Here is a 22,024-nt window from a genome sequence, read left to right on the forward strand (position 1 = left end):
GCCACAGTGGACCAACTGCAGTTGCAAAAGCTCAGAACTTGTGCCCGAGTATCTCAATTCAGGCGCAGCACTCACCATTAGTGGGTGGCTGCAAAAGTTTGGTATAACAGAACTGCTCAGTCTCACACAAGAAACTCAGTGCTAGAGGCAGAAATTAAATATGGTTGCCTCAAAGTAACAGCGTCCAGCGTTATCCACCCTACTGTTCTTTCCCCTCTTGCAATTCATTCCCAACAGGCTTTTGTCCATCACCTATGGCTACCGACATAAGACCCCAACCATCCTGTGCAGTGAATAGAACTAGACTGTGATGAAAACACATGATCAAATTTTGGAACATGGCACAATGAGACAGAAACAACACAGGTGATGGGAAAAGGTAGCAAATTGCAGCTTTAAAAACCCAGCCTTTCTTACACTGGAGAGTACTTTAGACAGTTTTTCACAAGTAAACATAGACATTATTCACATTACAATAAAATTTAAGGGCTGTAGCCAAGATAATACACAATGTGCAAGATGTTGGACCATACACACCATAAGATACAGTCAAAAGATCTTACACTACAAACAAGTAAAACAAAAAAAGGCAAAAAGGCAAAAACATTATCCTTCTGCATCTCAAATGAGAAACACAAGACACACAGAAAGAGAGTACTTCTGTGGTCTACAGGTTTATTCATTTCATTACAGGTGGATCTGCTGGTACTTCAGCTGGTGATACACCAACAGAGCCATGCATTCTCTCTCCCTTCATGAGGGAGGTTTGGGGTACAAATTTTTAGAAGAAATTATATATAGAAGAAATGATACAACACAATCCGATATAAAGAAACAAGAACTGCTGCCAAATCAAGGGATATTTCTGTAGCAAACTCAACAAGTCAAATCTCTGACTCCATTTGTGTCTTGCACTTGCTCCAGAAACTTAAGCAAGACACATATGCAACATCTTTACAGATGTCCACAGGTAAGCCACAGAGCACAGACTGCCAGTACTTCTGATGTACCAATACTGCACCAGCAGCCCCTCAGGAACACCCTAAATTAGAGCACTATTTTTGTCTCAGAAACAGTACCAAGACCCAAAAGTCAAATGTTGTGCTTGTACCTTTCTTCTGAATCAACAAGTACAAGTTACAGAAACAAGCCTTGAGAAAGCTCAACAGTTTTATTAAGTCATTTGATGCAAATCATGAATTAAAGCACAGCACACGAATCGATTCCCAACTTTTATAGACTACATGACCAAACACTAAAAAGAAATATCAACCTGTCAGCTTTCAGCATAGACAGACCTATTTCAGCACTGAAAGCACATTACAATTTTAAAACAACTCAAAGAGCCTTTGCCAGCTCACACTTGAGATGCAGTAGATGCCTAGCTCTTCAGACATCATAAGGCCCAGAACATACCCAGCTTTCCAGTAAATTTAGGCATGCTTTCCAGATTACTGCAGACCTATCAACCTATTCAGCAAAGTTACTCATATTACAGTTGCATTTCCTTATCAAATGCAAAGCGTTAAAAGATTGGGAGATGGCTCTTGAACATTATGGGCCTGTCTGTTCATTTGTTTCAAATAGAAATATTTGACTGAGGGGGAAAAACAGCAGTAACACATCTTCCTAAAAATAACAGAAAGCTTATCTAGAAAGAGACGAAATTCAAAATATTTCTGTTACAGTTTTGTATTAGTGAATCACAGCACTGTGCTAAGCAATGTACACATAATAAAAGTTTTCATTTTAAACTCTGCAACTGGATACTTCTAAGTAAACAAAAACATTAGTTGTTTTTCCTTCTATATCCTCACACAACCAGCTGACAACAAACCAAGCCCACTCGGCCCTGCTAAAAGCATGATTCTCTAATGTAACTGTAATTCTGGGAATACATTACAGATTCTAAGAAATGTTTTGTTACACACGTGTATCAATTGGCCATGTAAATACAGGGTACAACCGCATGCAAAGTAGTCTTTTTGTTAGTTTTAGTGAGCTAAAACAAATAGAGTAAAATAAGAAAATGCGACCTCTGGGTGCCTAAGTAAGACAGGTATTTTCCTCTTTTGCACATATTTTCCTCTTTGTTTTCTGGAGGAGGAATGATGATGCTTTTGATTAACAACATGATATGCACCCTTAATATTTAAGAGACTGAGACAACATCAGGAGCACCTCCTTATGAACTCACTTCAAGTCACACCGCTGAAGGCAACCCATGCCAGGATTTTCCTAGGCATACCTTTGGCTTCCACCTTTAAAAATACTAAGCATTTTCCAGAAGTTGCATGCATCCAATCCATGTCCTTTTGAGACCTGTAAAACTGCAATTTCTCAAATTTTAGCCACTAATCCCTACCGCTGGAGACGACTGCAACCATTAAGCAAGTCAGTCAAGCCTGACACTGTGCACAATGTCTCTCACCAAAGCAGTCCACTGGTGATAGTAATATTTTTCACATTAAGGACTGATTTGCAGTGAGAAGGAGGGAAGTCTGATGTGACAAAACAACATAATGAAACAAGTGCAGCACAGCACACACCTTATTGGTACCTTCAGATTCAACATGCTCATTCAGATGCAGACGGGCACCAAAACCATGTCACTAAAACATTCATGAAAACAAATGGTCAACTAATTAATTTTTTTTTATTTGCAAGATAATGCTTCCCATATACCGTCTTCTTGATAGAGATATTTTTTCCGTCTGTAAAATCAGGCTAGTATAGTGCTATATTGACTCATCTCTAAGCAGACAGTGAAAGGCCACAAATAATAAATTTTATCTTCACTGATCCTAATACTTTAGGGCCACTGCTATTCTGCCAAAGGCTGTCAGCTCTCCCAGAAGCACACAAAACGAGAAAAGCAAGCCACACCACAAAAAGAAGAGCCTTAAGGTTTCCTGCCAAAATCTTAAATTTAGCCTTCTATATTAAACAATGTTACTTTATTTTCCCCAGACAATAAGGTTGCTTATGGTAAACACGGGCAACATTAAAACCTTCAAAACTTTGCTACACTGTAGCAAACCTCAAATTAACTAATGGGAGTGTGGGGGGGATCTTTATGGTGGTTTTTTTCCTGTGTGTTTTCTTGGCAGGAAGGGAGAGAGGGATTGCATTGGGGTTTTTTTAAGCAAAAATACTTTAGGTTCTTGGACATAGTTGTTTATTTTCCAGGCTGATTTGGACTGTGAGTTTAACCCAAGTAACTCATCTGATGCACAACAGGACAGAGGGTGTCACGGGTTGTTCAACAGTGATCTCTCGAAAAAAGTTAAATATTGATGGGCTCTGGGCAAGTCTAGTTAAAGCTGTTGGCAATTTGATTGCTATGGGGCAACGAGAGGAGTTAGGACCAGAGAGGGAGAAGCCAGGTAAGGCCATAGAGTGTTCTTTGTACATAGTACAAAAGGTGACAATCAGGTTTAGAGAACTTAAAAATAGCTTGTATCTAAAACTACAATTTGCTTAATCTTACACCTTTGTCTTTCAAAAGTTATGGAGCATATTTTTTCTCGTTGCCAAGTTTTTTGAACTTCACCTTTGACCACACACATTTATGCTTGTTGCAGATTTACTTATCATCAATTCTAATTACCATGGATTAAATCAGTGTTAAAACAGAGATTTTTTTAAAGTTTTAAAGGTTAATTAAGAGTATCAACAACTTTGCAAACATCAAAATAAGCTGTCAGAAAACAGACCTGTGAAATCTTTCAGGCTCCCCAAGTTCCAGCAAAAACTGAGGGTTTAAGCAAATATTTTCTGCAATACTCTGAGGGACTGATAAATGACTAACGAAAGTAAAATCCAGTTTTCCTAATTATCTAGACTAAAAATGGAAACTGTATAACTAATGAGAAGTAAACTGATTTTTCAAATCACTTCACCTCTAATAACCCATGATAGTAGCAATATATGCTCACAAGGTGTTGAAGTTTGCACTAACCTGTGTCGTTTAGCTGTTCCAAGATAATTTCAAACTATGGGCTTGCTTTATACCTCTATTTCCCTTCTCAGCGTTTAACCCATTTTAATTCATTCAAGAACTCCATTAGTTGTGGAGAAAATAGGAACTGATGAAAACTGCTATTACAGGGGTTGATAAAAGCTAAATGATTGGAGAAATTACGCAAGGAAAAAAAGGCAACTAAATTCTTACACAATTAAGAGTTTAATTAGATTATTTATTTTAAATGCATTTATTTAAGTGAAAAGAAAGCTTTACAATAGATTTAACTCCTATTAAGTTTCAAGCAATACAAGAGTAGATATCAGTCAGAGTACTAAAATTAGATCACTCTCATATATGATCAGAAAACATAAGCTCAGTTATGTCAGCAACTTGGTAACCACAATATTAAAAACTGAGCTCTAATTTATTGCTTCACATTCAGTAAGAGGGGGAAACATGGAATTCCTCATTTGTCATAGAGGTTTATCCATCATACCAAAACGCTACTCAGCACTTCCTGAATAAAGACATTGCAAAAACGTCTTCTCCAGCAGAGATTGTTAATGGTAGCAATGACAACAGTATGCAAACATAAGGTCCCGGATACAGCTGTAGGCACAAGCTCTTGAGAGACTCTCAGCTGTAAACTAACTGCAACACCCATGAATGTTTGCTGGGTTTTGGCATAAAAAAGTTAAAACCCGAATCAAATGCTGTTCCTGCCCCTAAAGCTTTATATTGATGTTTGTGGGTTTGTAATGGCTTTTATTCTCTGAAGGGATGCTTCCATACTGCAATAGTAAAATTAATTTAGAAAAGCTGATGACAGCTACATGTGAGGGTGCAGGTGGAAGCATGTTCTCCTGAAAGCTGTGTGAAAGGGTGGGGATGGAAGAGTGTCCTCCCCCAAAATATGTCTGCTTGTTAATTGACCCGTATTTTTTCTCCTCATTTAATTCCTCTAGCACCACTTCTACCAACATAGTAACAAATAACCATAGGATCAGATTCCTCACATTCGTCTGCCAGTCCTGGGCTTGGTAAAAGTGCACTGGGATTTTGTTCAAGGAAAACACCAGGACATGTAAGCTTGCCAGTTTGTAGAGCAGGTTGCTTGCCTGCTTGCCCCTTTCCATAGCCAACAAGGTACCATTTAGCTGTGCAAAGGCAAGGGAGGAAGGACATCAAGCTCAAATCTAGCAATGCCCCAGGTAGCGTGGGTGACAGGTAATATATAAATAGTGAGGAGTCATGCATGGGAGAAGATTTTGATCCCCTCAAGAGCAAGCCAAACTGACTACTATTAAGAAAAACAACTACCAGCTGTCAGATGTCATGTTGCTTCTATGTTACACCCATTTCCCACCTCCCCTATATTTCAACTGTAAATTCTCTGATAAGGAAACTGCTTCTTCCTTTGCATTTTCAAAGTTCTTGCTTGTTATTGCTGTAAGCTGGAGAATATCAAGAATGCTGTCAAGCACATGGACTGCAGGAATAAGAATATATTCCAGTTATTTCTCTCAAAATTAGAACAGTCTCACAGACTTGCTTGCAAACTGTTTTTGGATCAAAACCAACTTCTTAAATACATATTCCTTTAACCTCGTAATTGAAACTGCAACCAAGAATCCCAAAAAGCTTTTCTTTCTCAACTGAGAGCTACATACCTCTCAGATTTCTGGGATGTATCTGCTTTGTCCGAGGCATTTTCCTCTAATCTCATGCACAACTTTCTCCTCTCAGAAACGAAAAGTACAGCAAGCAGAGAGATGGCAGCTCCATAAACTTGTCAAAGGGCTCAGTTAATCCGTATGCTAAAAAAACAGAGAAAGAAAGTTATGAGATGTAGGCATCAGTAAGGAAAATAAAGATACCTATCTGATCCTTTTCATCCTCAAAACACCTGTGGAAATTAGCAACGAGTATTTCTGTACCTATCATTTGCTAAGGAAACTTTCCTGTCTGACCATTCAGGAGCCACCCTGTCAGTCAAACTCCCACCACCAGACAATTACACTGCTGGGATCGAAGCCCCTTCGCAGCAGGCAACTCCACTGTGCAGATGTGAGCCCACTTGACTCCCTACATACCCCACGCTCACACAGTCAGACAAGATTTCCTTATGGACTCAACCCCAGGTTTCCCATAGCAGAGTCTCAGACCTCTGGTTCCTTTAATTTTTTCCTGGTGCAACAACAGAATAACAGCCTGAGCTAGTGCCTCCGAGGAAGGATCCCAAAGGACCCCCTGGGCTTTTATACCCTCACAGTCTTACAAACATCATAGTCTGGGGTCTTCCAGCTGAGTCCTTGTCTCCTGCCGTGTCTCTGGTCATCTGGCCAGGGCCACAGACCCCTGCGCCCTTTGTTGTACAAAGGGTCAGCACCAGTTCCCAGTCTCTTGCCCGGGGCTCCCGCCAGCCAGAGTTCAACCTGCAGCTTGCACTGCAGCTGCACACCCAGCTACCTGCACTGAATGTATTCCTCAACAGGTTTCATGGAGTGAAGTGTTCCAGTATCTTAAGAAAATCACGTGAAGATGAAACTCCTCTTAGAATTACTCAGGAAGCATGAGAAAACTAAGACACTTTTCCACATTTGTCAGCTGTTTTCTAGCCAGAAAACATTTTCCAACAACCCTTGTCCCATGCAAATAAATCCAGAAAATGAAACAAAATTTGACATTAGGCTTTCAGATACAGATCTTCATCTTGGGGTGGGGGAGTGCAGAGGGGAGGGCAAGCACACAAAGCATCACCTTATTTGTAATATTAGCTACCTACAGAATCCTTACATGGAGCATGTAAGTCTCGAATAACTCCCCACGCGATATTTCTGCTGAAATATCAGTGTATAGGAGAGGATCACAGTCACTTTTAACCCACCTGCACTTTCTTATGAATTGCTTACTGTTTAAGGAGCATTTTGTTCAGTTTCTTAAATCATACAGGATGTGAAATCTCCCACAGATCTATTGCAAACTATTTACACAAAAAAACTTAAAAAGTGTCTGGTGTAATTACACTCTTCTATCTAAACAAAATAAAAAATTAACCACTTTCCACTTCTTTTTATAGTAATACTACTTCATGTTAACAGATTATTTTTTTTAGCAAACACTAGGAAGAAATTTTTTAAAAACTAAATGAACTTCAGAATGGCCCCTAATATGGGTAAATTGATTAAGGACAGCTACTCAAAGGAGGAATTATGTAGAATTTTTACCATTTGTTTTAAGTATTAATTTAGGGATGCTTTTTTTGTTTTGTTTTGGTTGCTTGTTTTTTTTAAGACAACCATGTTTTCGTAAAAATTGAATTTAAACCCAATTAAAATACACTACTTGCAACCACCCCTTCAGTCTACATACTGTTGAGAAATATAATCATTAATTTTTAATGTTTCTTTTGTCTGTTGCTGCATAAAAAGACCCAAACAGAAGAAAAAAAAATTACTGCAACTGACACAAAGGAAAGCTGGAAAATGTTATTCTGACTAAATGGTTCTTCACTAGGGTATTATCGCACCTTGAAGGAAAAACATGGAAAAATACGAAACAGAGCACACTGCCTGTCAAGTTGTTCACGCTTACCAATTTATCTGCGGGCATAACAGAAATATCTGGAAATAAAATAAAACCTTATGCTAACAGGTCCATTTTCCAGGTCTCAGACACAAATTGGAAATGGAGATAAGTGGCTGGATGGCTTGAAGCGACCAGCACCCCCTTAAACCCCAGTCACCCTTTCCTCTAGGTGAACTGGGAAAGTCCCAGGGGCTGGGCTGAGGTTTTTAAAGATTCTAATAAAAACCGTCACTTCTTTACACAAATTATTTGTACAGAGAGTTTGAAATCCCCCGGGGACTCCGTAAATCAGGAACCCTTCCCGACGCTTCCCTGCAGCACAAATGACATCTTCCTGACGCTTTAAGGCCACCACTGTCCCCGTTCGCCAGCGGGACCCTCTCCTTCGGAGAAGAGATGGCCGTATGAGAGCCACGGCGGAAACACCGGGCAGGACCCACGCCAAAAGTCATTCCCTCTTTCGGTTTAACAAAAAAAAAAAAAAAAAAAAAAAAAAGGGAGAAACGGGCCTCCGCGATCGCACTGGTCACATCCCATCCCCCCACACACAAAATGGGGGAGCGGGGCGGGAGGCAGCGCGCCCCTGGGGCCCGGGGCGCCGCCGGTATGTGCGAGCGGGACTGCGAAGGGAAGGGGAAGGGAGGGAGGCAAAAAATCCATGAATGAATAAAGAGGGAGGAGCCTGGGAAAACCCCTCTGCAACGCCGCACCGAACAAAGCGCTGCACACATGCTGCGGGGGGGGTGGGAAAGGGGGGCAGAGGGACGGGGGGGGGCGGCCGCGGCCCGGCACCCGGCGGGGACGGCGGCGGGGCCGGGAGGAGCCGGGCCGGGGCTCCGCGCCTCCCAGCGCCCCCGAAACCCCTGCGGATGAGCCGGGGGGCACAGCGCACGGACAAACCCGCCTGGGGCACCCCCGGGGCAGCGCGGGCGAGCGCAGGCGGAGCGCGGAGTCCCCGCGCGTCCCGGAGGGGCCGCGGCGGAGCGGGGTGGGTTTGAGGGAGGGGGGGGGCGATCGGGGCCTGCGGTCCTCCCTGTACCCGCCTGCCCGCCCGTCCCCCCCCCGCGCCGCCGGCGGAGGACACATTGTGTTGTGGCTGCCGCAGCTCCACGCCGAGGGGGGCGGCGGGGGGCGGCCGTCCCGCCCCGCGCCCCTGTCCCCGCAGCGCCCCCCGAGCCCCCTCCCGCCCCCCGCGGGGCCCGCTGCAAACCTGGCGGAGGGGCCGGCGCGGCGGCGGCGGCTGATGGCGGCGGCGGCAGCGGCGGGGAGCGCGGCGACCCCTGCGCGGCGGCGGCGGCGGCGGCGGCGGCGGGAGGGAGGGAGGGAGGAGGAAAGGAGAGAGGGAGGGGGAGCGGGGGGGCCGGGAGCCTCCTTCACTTGACAACCTCAAACACAAACATGACCCAGCGCCGCCGCCGCTGCCGCCGCGCCCGCACACACGCACACACAGAGCCGGGCACCGGCACCCACCCCTCCTCCATGCACCGTCCCCCCTGGCCGGCCAAGGCACCGCCCCCCGGCACGGCCCCCCTCCGCAGCCCCCGGGCCCCCGGCCGCGCCCGCCCCCCGCGGCAGCAGACCCCTCCTCCGGGCGCCCCATCCCCCATGTCCCATCCGGGAGCCCCCACCGCAGCCCTGCCCCTCGGCCGTGGGGCGGTGGAAGGGGGGGACACACAATGCGGGGGAACGCGGGGGGGGAAAGTGGGAGCCTCCCCTGGCAGGCGGGAGAGGCGGGGCGGGCCCGGCGGGGGAGGGAGGGAGGAGGGAGGACGGGCTCGGCGCATCCGCCGGGGTCCCCTCGGGGAGAGCCGCGCTCCCCGCCGGGCCCGCCCCGCCCCTCCCCCCGGCGCCCCGGTCACCGCCGGGGGGAGCGCGGGGGGGCGGGGGGTGTTTTACCTTCCCTCACTTTCTATTGCAGGAAGCGGGGCCGGAGCAGTGACGTCACCGGGTCTCCCGGTCCCGCCCCCTCCCCGGGTCGGGGGAGGGGTCACCGAGGGGGTTTCCTCGCGGCCCGGTGGGGGAGGCACGGCCGGCGCGCCGGGGGGGCAGCTCCCCGCCGCCGCCTCCTCCTTCTTCTTCTTCTTTTCCTCCTCACCGGCGGGACCCTCGGCCCGCCGCCGCCCCAAAGCCCTGCTGCTGCCCCGAGGGAGGGGGGCCCCTTCGCCGCCGCGGCCCCCAGGGGTCTCCTCAAGGGGGGGTCCCGTCCCCGGCACGGCACGAGGCAGCCGCCGCTCGGGGCGCTGCGCCGGGTGCGCGTCGCGCTCCCCCCTGGCACGGCCCGGCCCCCGGGGCAGCGGCACGGCCGGGCGCGCACACACACACACACACACACACACACACTCACACACGGACGGACACGCAGCGAGCCGCGGCTGACGCGGAGATCCCGGAGGTTGCTCCCCGCCCGCCCGCCTGGACGGGCTTCCCCGCGCCCCCGCCCGCCCGCCCGCCCGGCCTGCCGCGCCCCGGCGCCGCCGCCGGGCACACTCACCGCCGCGCCGCGCATCCCGCCGCGGCTACAACTTTCCATCCCGGCCGGCAGCCGGCGGCGGCAGCAAGCCCCTCCGCCGCTGGAAGTGGGCGGGGGAGGAAATACGAGAAGGAGGCGCGTCGTGCTCTCCGCCGCGGCGCCCCTTTTTTGGCCCGGGACGCGGGTTTTGCCCGGTGGGGCTGTGCCGCCGCGGTTGGTTTCTTCCATCAGCTGTGGGGGGGTGTGTGCGTACAGCCCACATGTGAGTGCGCTCTGCGCGGAGTCACCCTGTCCGGCCAAGGGCTGCCCCCCCTTCCTCCTCTGCCGCGGGGCAGGGAGCGCCCAGCCTTCTCCCAGAAGGCGAGGGGGCCCGGGCCGGGCTTTTGTTGCTGAAAAGGGGGCTTTGGCTTATTAAATTTCTTGCCCAAACTCTCCGACAAAGCGGTGTTGGCAGCTTTTCATTGCTGCTCGGATTTTCCATCGGGTTTTGCATTTGGAGCCTGCACGTGATGTCTTTAGCAAATAAACCCAATTAAATATTTCTTGCATCACCTCCCTGTTCTCCCTCCTCCCGTGCCTGCTCTCCCCTGACAGCTTGTATGCTCAGCTGTAAGCACCTTGGCCTTCCTACAATCCTTCCCTTTGAAGTTCTGTGTCCAGCCTTAAGAGAACAGAACCACCATTCCCAGAGTTTTCAATATTTTTGTAGGATCTTCTTTCAACCCGCATTTGATCGTTTTTGTAAGATGGATGAGTACTTTTGTCCCTATTTCACAGGGCAGAAACCAAGGCAGGAAGATGCAGAGTAGCTCGCTGCAGAGCTATGGACTGACACAACACCACTTCTGCCTGAACTTCTGGCCACAGGCACTGTCTCTGGGCTATTTTTCCTTTTGAGTTCACTTAAATTATACCTTGAGAGCATTTACAGCTCTGAAGCACATTCTCTGCTGTGGGTAACCTGTCCTATGTCCTGCCCAGAAGCAACACAGGAGAGATTAGTAAGTGAAATCCCTGGCTAGTCTGTAACCTGGTGGTTAGCGCAAGAGATGGTATTTATTGCTGAATTGGAGATTTATGGAAAAATCAGACCCTCAAAGAGTATCTTCGGGAGAAACATTGTGTTCTACTACTCCACTCAGACAAGAAAATTATGATTTCTTATTGTTAGAGACTGTACTTGTCTTCTCCCTCTGGCTTTTAGACTTGGGGCTCTGATTTGCCAAAGATAGGAATTGCTATTAGCCTAAACACAGCAGTGTGAATACGATCCTGCAGGTGCCTTAAACTTAAATTAGTGTACCAGGTCTGACCAGTCACAAACCTGAGATCGAGTGACCCCTGAAGCTAGGTCTGAACCTCCACTTGTTCTGTTCAGCTGTCCCTGAAAGTCTGTCCTGCTGGCCTTTGTGACATGTAGCATCTGGCTCCTTTTTCTGCTACTCATTGTCTGAAAGCTTCAGGTTGCGGCCACCAGAATCATCAGGGAGGAAGCATCAGAAGCTGGCCCTCCCTCACAATACAAGGAATTCTGAATTCCTTTGAATCCCTTTTATTCAAAGAGCCCATCATCACAGCTGCTGCTGGTGCCGGATGAAGTTCTAGGACATCCACCTCTTCTCAAAGACCTGTGTAAGTTCAAAATAGATGCTCCAGCATGCAAGTTGAAACAAGACAGTAGCAAATCCCCTGGAGCCAGTGGGGAAAAGGTTCTTCTACTAAAAGTAGTCCAACTGCATCCCACCCATCAGTGTGAAAATCCAGCCCTCTCACCACATGTATTGCACAGGAATATAGTAGATGCCCTTCCTCTGCAAACAAGCACAAGTGTCTTTACAAGAATGACTCAATGAGGTGTCAAAGAGGAGACAGGTCCCCAGGGATGCATATCAGATGGTGGCAGCTAATCCACCCTTGAACATAAAACCAGTCATCTCAAAGTCGATTTGGGTCAGAGGACAAAACCAAGAACTGAAAGTCTACCCCCTTGGAGTTATTCCCATGGCCATCTGAAAAAGTGGCCAAAGAGGCAGCTGTGACCTGGGGACACTCCTCAGCCTGCTCCCATCGAGTGAACAGAACTAAGGGCCAAAGAGCTGCCTCCAGCCCAGCTCAATGTGGTTCCAGAAAGCTTCTCCCTGGGCAGGTAAAAAGCACAGTCCCAAGGGCTTTGAAAAGGCAGCGTACCAGGCTGTTTATCCTGGGCAGACCATTTCATCTTTTTCTGTCTGTTTTTCCATCAGTAAAAAGGAAGTGTATACCCACTCAGTAAAGTACTTTGGGAAAAGTACTGTGGATGATTGCTAGTAGGAGGCACATAGTAATCTTCTCAAACCTGCAAATGATGGAAATTCTTTAAGAGTTTTCAGCAAGATCTAAAATGCCACATCAATATGCACATAATTAAAAAAACCCACCTCCATGGCAGAATTTAGATACTTTTAAAATTTCACCTAAAAGGAGCCCTACAGGATACAGATCCCCTTTAAATGACTGGATGTATATATGAACAGAGAAAATTATTAAGGTTTTCTTCTTTTGAAAACTCCATTGCATTTTCAGGACACCTATTTTAAACCTCTTCTAGTTTTACGCTAGAAACCTCCTCTCTCAGAAACTGTTCTTCTGTAGTGGCTCACAGGTATTGTATGTATAAATATATACACATACACACAGTAGGCTCTTAAGAAACCGTGATACGTTAAGTAGTTTTAAATGATTCATTGTTAAGCACCCCATGATAAATCTCTAGATGAGCAGTGTGTGATTTTGCTGGAATTCTTGGTATATATTGAATGTGAAGCACTGTGGTAAATTTAACTGTGCTGAGCATCAAATGTGAAAACTTTACATTGTACATTACATCCTGACATGCAACTGAGAATCTTTATTATTAAGGCTTCAGGGAATTTTTGAGGGAACTTCTGAAGTTCTGAAAAGAAAATGAACAAGACTGAGCACTGTTTCTCTATAGAAGTCGAGATTTTCTCAGAGAAGGGAAATTCCATAAGTAGTCTGTATTGAATTAACATAAAGGTTTCACTAAAAGAACTGCTGTCTATTAGCTTGTGCTCTGAGGCTCTTCATTAGGTGCTACTCAGATGAAAGTCAAAGGATCTTGGCTTACTGGTACAAGCTGGTGCTCAGAGTGTTTCCAGGGCTTTTCACTCTTGCAGCAGGGCTGGAGAGATAGGACAGCAACTGCTGCTGCGAGGTGAGGCCATTTTTCTCCTTTCCTCTAGCAGTGGCTGTCACCCCAGATACTCACAACTCTCTCTTTGTCAGCAACAGCCAGACGCTTTCCTGGGGGTAGGCAAAGGTGACAGCAGGGACCTGGCTGTGCACTGCTCCCCACAGCTTGCTGCTCCTAGCAAGGTGCTGATCTTAGTTAGGATATTTTGCATGTCAGTGTCCTGCATCTCCAGCCTTCACAGGATGTCTTGAAGGCGTGTTGCTTTTGTGTTGTCCCATAAGTTGAGTCAGTTCTTTCTGATTTGGAGAAACTGGCATTAAATAATGCAAACTGTTCCATTGAATAATTTTGGCACAACTTTCCTTCTTACTTACATGTATACACTGCAGCTCTGTGTGGTGGTACCTGGTATGGATTCCTGTGGCCAAGAAAAAGTACCAATCTGCCAGCTTCATGTTAATCAAGCGATATAGGGCACAATTCACTGACAGAGCTTCACCTTTTTTCCAGGTTCCAATTATTAACCAGGCATTTCAATGAACTTTACTATCGCTGATTCCATATCTAGTTGTTTACATCATGTTCATCTTAATGACATCAGAGCATCTCAGACAAGAATACTTGTGTTTAAGATGCTATGCTAAAATCTCTTTTGCTGACTATTTGTCCTTCTCCCTCCTTGGAAGAGCCCCAACTGCTGAGGTGCTTCCCCAGGGTAATCACAAGACAGCTCCTCCAGGAAGGGGAAGAAATTCTCACCCTACTTTAATCACCACCACAGCCCAACATCAGCAGTCTTTCCTCCCAGCTCATGAGGCCTCATGTGTCTAGTCACAGGACAAGAAATCAGACAAGAGGCCAGCCACAGAGCAAAGCACCCTCTGAGGGGAATATCTTCTAGCATTTGAGGTCTCCTTCAGTACTGCAAATTCTAGTGAGACTAGTGCTATGCCCACACCTTGTGCAGCATCCTTCCTACACTCATCCTCAGCACTTTGGAGGCTGGCCTCCCTGTCTGGCCAAACCCTCCATGATAGCACGTCAAAGTCTAAGGAGACAAACAAAAAATAATTAAAATGAGACTGGTTAAACCACTTTTTAAACTACCTTCTTCTCCAAAAGGCAGTCCCAGTGGTGGGCATATGGTGTGCCCCTGCTGCTGCTGGCCTGCACTTCGCAGGATAAGTAGCAGGCTGGACCACCAACAAGCAATGAATTCCTCACACGTGTAGCAGGGCTTTCTGGGATGTGACATTAAGCCCTTCTGGGAGGAAGATAATTGCCACACAGAATTATGAGATTGGGAGTGGAGGATTTGGAATTAGGTAAAGGTTCATCTGCAGTGCATGATATGATACCATTGGGGTTATATTAAAGGACTGAGACAGTACAGACTCCCTTCCTCCTCCCTGAGATGGAGCTCACCCAAGGCCCTGAGCAGAGTCTTGTGTCCAAACACGAGGCAAGTTTGAGCTTGGGCCATTGCTCTGAAGTTAGCATAGAGGTAGCCGTGAAAAGCAAGTCCCAGAGCCTTTGGCTTTTCACTGAAAATTGCTTCTGTCTTTTCAGAAAGAACTGTTTCTCTGTAGGTCAGCAGGCTCTATATTTTCACAGCCCTTTTACTCCCTTCCACCCAGGTATTTTTACTTCTGAGTTAGACAGGTTTCTGAACTTTTTCATGAAGTTGCTCATATTTTCCACTGCATCTCCTCTTTACCTCATCCCACCAGTTCACTCTGATCTTTCTTTCTCAGTAGCTCTAGGTTCTGAACTGTTCATTTAAATATGGTGTGGTTTGCCAGCATTTTTTTTGCTAAGCCTTTTATTTTATCTCTTACAGAAACATAAGACATATTAGGCACTTAACACAAGTGCACCTTGCCAAGATGCTTTCAGTGCTGTTCTTTTTCTTTACGTTCAACCATAAACATTTTAACATATCTGAATGTTACCCCCCCCATGCCTTCTTTACAAGTATTTTTGCCATTCAATTGCTCTCTAGTATTATGTTTGCCACAGGCATGTATGGGAGAACTCTTTTAAATATCACATTTTGACCACATTAAGTTAGCTTAGCAGTTCAAAGGTTGCAGGGTTAAAAGGAAATAACCAAAACATCATTACTTTCTATGGAAATGTTTTTCCTTGCCTCCATCCCATTACAGATGTGAATAGGAGAAATCCACAAAGAGGAAAATTATCTCCATTCTATTGAAAATTCCCAAACAAGTTAAAATATATTTGATTACCAGGATGTTTACTTTGTAGGCACACTGCAGATCATTAGGCACAGATCAACAGCAAAGCTTCGATTTCCTCTAGCTTTGTTTCTCTGACTATGAAGTGGCATTCAAATAGTATACAGACTATTTGCAGTGGTGCATCACAAACCAGACAGCTTCCCTTCTGTTAGCTGTGCTCTTGCTGTCGTTTAAAGATGTTCAGTCCTCCTTAAATCCAAATGGCTACAACAATAATTAAATGTATGGCTTTGATTTGAATTACCTTGGTGCCTTTCTGTTAATAATCCTGCTGTATAATTTAACTGTTTATGGGGTCTCCTGAAAAATCATTTTCTCTAGATGTAGTCAGTGATTTTATAAATCTTTTTAAACTGAAGCTAACAAGGTCATGTTCCAGTGCTGAGGAGTGTAGAATATTTTCAAAACACACTTTAGGAAAGAAATGCAAGTTCAAAACAAAGCACTTACAGTTTTGCAGCTGTCCCAAAATCTCACAAGGCTGACACTGTAAAAACCATGGATCTCCTTTTCCAAAAATCCTATCACAGCAGCACAACTGCATCCTATATGCATTTTCACACCTCAATAAACAATTACCCTTGTAGCGTACAAGACAGAGAAAAGCCAGGCAAAGGAGATTTGCAGTGATATAAATAAAATACATGGTTCAAGGCTGGCTTCTCACTGCAGTAAGGAGAGAAATACTTTGGATTTGCTTTTTCACAGATCAGCCAATGGCTGCTGCAACATCCAGCCCTGTTTCCCCCCCTTGGCCGAGCTGTTGCTCCAGTCTGGGTTGGCAGTCTCCACACAGACTTCTTCAGGTCTAGCTTCACATTGCACCTCTTCCAGAAAGTTATGCCACAGCTTCATCACGTTCCAGTTGAAGCCCCTTTTCACCAAAAAGGAATAAGACATTTCACAACTGACTATATCTTCTGTTTAAACACTTGAAAGACAACGTCAAAACATGTTCTAAGGTGCAGCAGCAGGCCTCAAAGCTGTTTGTCTGTTGGCTTAAGAAGTGGTACAACAGAAATAGCACACTATTTCCTTCAGAGGTGAATCATTCCCCAGCCCTGTCGTTATAGCAAGCATTAAGGCTTTTTTTAAGTCACAAAAATATAGCTTCTATCTTATTTTGACCAAACTGTGTAACAGCCATTCTGATGAATTAAATGTACGTACATTTGTGGAAAGGAGAATCTGACACTGTCGCACAGTTAAGCTTGCAGATAAGCTCATGGCAACACAAGGAAAAGCAAAAGTTAAGGCAATGGATCCTCAACTGTATTAAATTGGTATGGTTCCTTCAGGATCTATAGATTATATTATTGCCATAGAAATCCTATAGGAGGAGTGGCTGGTCAGCCCATAAAACCCACACACCGTGTGCACTTACTTCTTAGAAGTACTGAGTTTGTCACTACTTGACCAGAAGAAATCCAGCATGAAGGCCAGGCCAGCTGAGATAAAGAAAACCAGCCACGTGAAGCAGATGCTGGGCACAGATAGGAGATGAGCTTGCAAAGAACAGCTCAGCTCCCTAAAGGCTTCAGGCACCTGAGTGCAGAGAGGGGGAAGAGTACATAGCACAGCTGCAAATCCCTTTATAGAGAGGTATTTCCTTTGTGGAGTAATTTTTCCTGTGCCTATCTTCAGGAAAAAATTTGTATCTCTGTTAAGTCTCACTAATGCACTCTCAGAAAGCTGGAACATGTTCTCAAGGGCTTCCTGTATCCAGTTTTACAGGCATCATTTGAGCAAGTGAGTTATCCCCTTGGCTTAGTGGGACCATGCATGCCTAGAATCCCTGATGATCTTGCTGTTGGCTCCACAGTAAACTTCAAACAGAAAAGGAAAGTGAATGTTGCTGAATCTAAAGAGTTCATAGAGAATTGAAACATAACTGAACCTCTCCTCCCATCTAAGGCTCCATTTTGGGTATCTGATCCTGTGAACAGCTTGCACAATGAGGCATTGAGATCAACAGGGCTACCAAATCACAGGTTGTTTTGTTTTTTCTTTTGAGTCAGAGTCATTGTCAGCAAATATTCAGAGCCAATTCTGCAATGCTCCACCATGCATGTTCTTATTATCAAGACTGTAATGCCATTCTGATGTAATATTTTAGAGATCCTTGTCTGGTAAAAAACCACAACTGTGCATTACTTTTTGTTGTCTCTTAAATAGAAATACACAAAGCTGTAAAAACACTTGTAATTATGTTTAAAACCCAATCATATTAAAACCAAAGCTGATGCCAAGAACATTTTATTCACACAAACGAAGAGATGCAGAAACACTTTACTGTTTTGGACTGTAGGATGAAGTAAGCATGATAATTCAGTGTGGTTTACGGAGGCCAAACTCATGGTACCCACCCTTTTTACCTCCCCTTTTTCTATCACAAGCTACCTATAATTTTTTTTTTAAATACCCTTTCCACTTACACATTCCTTTTACTTACTGCTTCATTTCCTACTCCTGTTCCCAGGACCTGTCTTCCTATTGTGTATTTTGTCTAGTTGCTCTCCATACTACTTCTCTCCCAACTTCAAAGCACCTTTTCCCTACCCAGGTTGCATTAGAGACACTATGTGTTCCACCTTATTTTTCCTGATCTGATGCAATTTTCGAGAATTTTCAGGTTAGGAGAGGAAGGACTTCTCTCGTTTCTCTATCATCCTCCCTCTTGGCTGACCATTTGGTGTATGCCTCTTAAGCAGCTCCTAGTGGGAGCACAGAGAGGACATGGAAGTGCAAATGGCCGCTCCTCGTTTTCAAGTTTGGGACATGCTGCCCAGTCCTGTTACTACTGAGACCAAAAACATTCCTTGATGTTGTGGAGTTGGTTGGATGCAGGGACAAAAAGTGATCAAAAGCTGATTCTGGAAGTCTAGTGCAGAAATACCATCAACTGCAGAGTCCAAGCCCTCTTGACCTATAAAACACAAGTGCATTGGTCTGACTGATAAGAAAAATTGAGTACTACCTAAACACCGAGCTCTAGAAACACATGAGCCTCATCAGTGCACGTTTCTTACCTAGGCTAGGAAGGCTTTGCAGGCTCAATTCAGTGAAGTGAAACATTGAATAGAGGATTATCTATATTTGTGGGCAAAGTCCTCTCGCCAAATCTAAACCACAGATCTTCACATCTGAAAATAAAAGCCTTATCTAGATTTTCCTCCCATGTTAGAGATAATATAGCAAAGCTGCCAGAGACTTCTATTCCTTATCTCTATCTTCTGCAGCTACTTTCCTGCTTTCAGGTGAAGAATAGCCAGTGAGAAACAGCTCTTTCTTCCTTAGCCAAAAAGGTAACTTCAGTTAGAGGGCTTCTGTGGAGTAGGTAGGAGTCACCATCTTCTGTCATTTTGGGAACACTGACCACAGTAGCTCACCTCTATGCACTCACATACATACTTGAAGAAAGCATCAGAGAGCCGCAAAAGCAGATCTTTTCCCCAAGAGATGGCAAGCCAGGAACTGTGGTGGTCCCATAGCCTACCCCACAGCCTCAGCTGAGCCAAGCAGGACAGGCTCTGGGATGGTGACCAGGTCCAACCAGGAGTCCAGATCGTAAGGCAAAAGCATGGTGACAGATCAAGTCAAAGATCCAAGATCAAAACCAGGAAGCCAGTTCATAGGTCAGGTCCAGCAATGTCCAAGTAGGGACATGTTGACAAGACAGTGCCAAATTCAGGCTGGGAAACCAGTCCACACATCGAGCTCCAGAGAAAAGGTCTCCATAGCCAGTCCCAGCCAGGCTGAGCTGGAAACCAAAACACTTCCAAATAGCTCAGACAGAGGCTGATGGTCTCCAACTAAGCTTAAAGGGTTTCTGGGCCCTTTCAAGGAGTTTGGGTGGAGGTCCCAGCTGGCATTGGCCAGGTTCATTAAGAACTGTTAGTGTTCTCAAGAGCCTGACAGAGAGAATAAGCAAAAAACCTGCAAAATATACTTGTATGTATATAACACGTGTATGGCACTACATCAATTCTCTGTTTCTTAAGCCCCCCTTTTAATTTCATCTGGCTTATGATTTTAGAACCTTTAAGGCTTGGAATAGACCTTAAATCTAAAAATGTATCTGATGTCACACAATAAGCAAAAGATTAGGAAGTTAAAGAAAGACACAGCTGCAATAAAGGGATCGCAAGTACTTTTAAACAAAAGCTCCAAGCTGCAAATAATATAGCCTGTATTTGAATTTACATTATTCAAAATTACATTAGAGCTACTTTAAAAGTTTAGTTTGCTTGTATATAAATCATTATAAATGTGGAAAGAATTTGTCTGCACTTCCTACACCTTTTTTTTATAATTATTATTATTGTTTATTTTTTTTATTTGTTACTGCTTTCTACTGTCACTGGTACCTGTTATATTCACTCTTAGACTGTTTCCCCCAAATTGATTCTCCCTTTGGTCTTTCCATTCTGCAAGAGTAACCTTTCTAAGCTTCTCTCTATTATTTGTGGTCTTTGGTGGCACCTGTAGTCCTTCTTAAGTTAGAAATCAACTGAAAAATTAGTTCACATGCTGTTTGCCTCCTCTCTGCTCTAGCTAGTGAGTATCTGACACATCGGTCCGGTTGTTCCAAGCAGTGTACAGACAGACTCCCATGCACACAAACACACAGAATTAGGCTTGCAAGTGCTGGGTTTCCTGGAGCAAGGTTATATTCTAATTATCCTCCAGCAAGACATTTTATGGTTGCTGAAAAAAAGTATACGAAGCACAAAACAATGATTCTTATGAATAACTTACTTTACCTCATGTCCCAGATTAATTTAGTTTTCTCTGTATTTACAGTCTGATTTTATATGATTATTCCTGGAAAAATAATCTGAAACAGTTTTTGAAACATTTAATTTTGCAAATGTTCCCATACAAATGCAAATCCTTTAATAGTGTTCAGATATTATGTTTATTCTTCGCTCTTCAGTGCAAATTTGTGTAATTAGATTTTAATTTAGTTTATGTTGGAATCTTTTAATATTTAAAATCCTGTCCCTGTGCTAGCATTACCTCCAATGGACCAGGTTGAAGTCAGATGGATTTCAAGGCTGTAAATAAATGTCTTCTACTCGCTTTACTTTTTCAACTGTGATTGTGTGTGTAGAGTCCCACATGGAGTTCAGAGTTTCTGCTTTGCCAGCAGAAGGGATTGCGTGGACACTCCTTGAGCTGCTCCACTGCATGTGGGTTAGTTCAGACTAGCCTTCTTCAGCAGTTTGAGATAACTGAGCTCATTCTGTAAAGAAGCAAGTGGTGTACGTAAACATATTTCCACCTGCTGGTAGATTGGCGGGAATGGAGACCTCTGGCACTTGGACAGTAACTAACACCTCAGGGCGGCATTATCTTCAACCAGTAGAGACAGTCACATAGTAAACATGTGTTTATGACCTGGCTTAACTAAGACCTGGAAAGCAAGAATGTTGCAAAAGCTGCATTAAGCTTTGAGAAGAGATGAGGGTAACCAAAAGGAGTGGTGCATGGTACCGCATGTGAGCATGCAGGACACCGTGAGCAATTGCACAAGGCATTTCCCACTGAGTTATTCTGGAAAATGCAGGTGTGGAGCCAGCATACAGCAAACCCTCCCAGATTGCACAGATGACTCAACAGAACTTCAAAACTATCTCTATGGAAGAGTTATTCAAGGATGATTCATGACCACTGGCAGAAGAGGGTTATCCAGGGTGAGGACAAGGACAGTTTCAGCTTCTGAAACTGCTTTAGAGAAAAAGCATCTGATTCACACTCAACTCCGGCCAGCACGAGTGGCCATCATGCTCTGATCTGTAGAGGCTGGCAGCTGCATAGCATGTCAGTGGAGGAGGTCTGAAATATTTTAGAAACTACAGAACAGCCCATAACTTTTCCACCAACAGGGACTTCAGCTAACTGCATCCAGGAGCTCTCTCAGATGCCAGAGAGATGCAGCGAGTGCTTCTCTTCATACTGCCTGAGCATGGTCATATCAGGAGAGAAGCCTCACATCTTAGAAGCCAAAGCTGAGGACGTGGAAAAAGAAATTCAAACATGATGGAAAGAGCACCATAGGTGAACATTTGTGTCCAGGCAGTTTCTTGCACCCTTTTCCACCTTTGTAATTATGGGGGGGCTGCCAAGATCCAGCCTTCAATAAAAGGCATCTGTTTCTGAAGTGAAAACCAGCACTTAGTTGCTAACAGCACATAGTAACTCTACACACCAGTGCAGAGCAGGAAATGAAAAACGCCTTTTCTAACTATGTTATAATGGCAATTTTAGGTAGATGGAACATTAGCAGCAGATACCAAGCTGGAAGCTGGCCACACTGTTGGTTTTTCAACAGCAGCTTTGGTCTTTGAAAGCTTTTCACAGGCTGACAGTGCTTCAGAAGAGTCTACTTTTGTCTGGGATTACAAAAATCAATCACACCACTTGTACATAGCATGAATGGTTACCACGTGGACAGCCCCTTCAACCAACTGACATTTACTCCAAGTTATCTCATCCAGTGTGCCACAGGAAGGGTTCTCCACCTTTATGGTACAGTTTATCAG

The 22,024-nt window shown here is 45.0% G+C and overlaps 1 protein-coding gene across 4 annotated transcripts in view; it reads right to left on the reverse strand.

Moving 5' to 3' along the window:
• Positions 1-10,540, reverse strand: part of HIVEP1 (HIVEP zinc finger 1) — a 131,859-nt gene extending 121,319 nt beyond the window's left edge. The window contains exons 1-2 of one of the 4 annotated variants that reach the window (XM_051799130.1): positions 10,047-10,540; positions 5,638-5,784 (exon numbers count right to left, since the gene is read on the reverse strand). In XM_051799130.1, coding sequence (XP_051655090.1) covers positions 5,638-5,677 — 40 coding nt within the window. In that variant the 5' untranslated portion in view covers positions 5,678-5,784; positions 10,047-10,540. Of the gene's footprint in view, positions 1-5,637; positions 5,785-8,765; positions 9,356-9,451; positions 9,944-10,046 lie in introns of those variants that run through there. The other 3 variants (XM_051799132.1, XM_051799131.1, XM_051799127.1) reach the window with 3 other exon arrangements.
• Positions 10,541-22,024: the final 11,484 nt, after the last annotated feature.

The sequence above is a fragment of the Manacus candei genome, unplaced genomic scaffold, assembly GCF_025592945.1.
Source record: "Manacus candei isolate 608988 ecotype Guabito, Panama unplaced genomic scaffold, ASM2559294v1 h1tg000049l, whole genome shotgun sequence".
NCBI lineage: Eukaryota > Metazoa > Chordata > Aves > Passeriformes > Pipridae > Manacus > Manacus candei.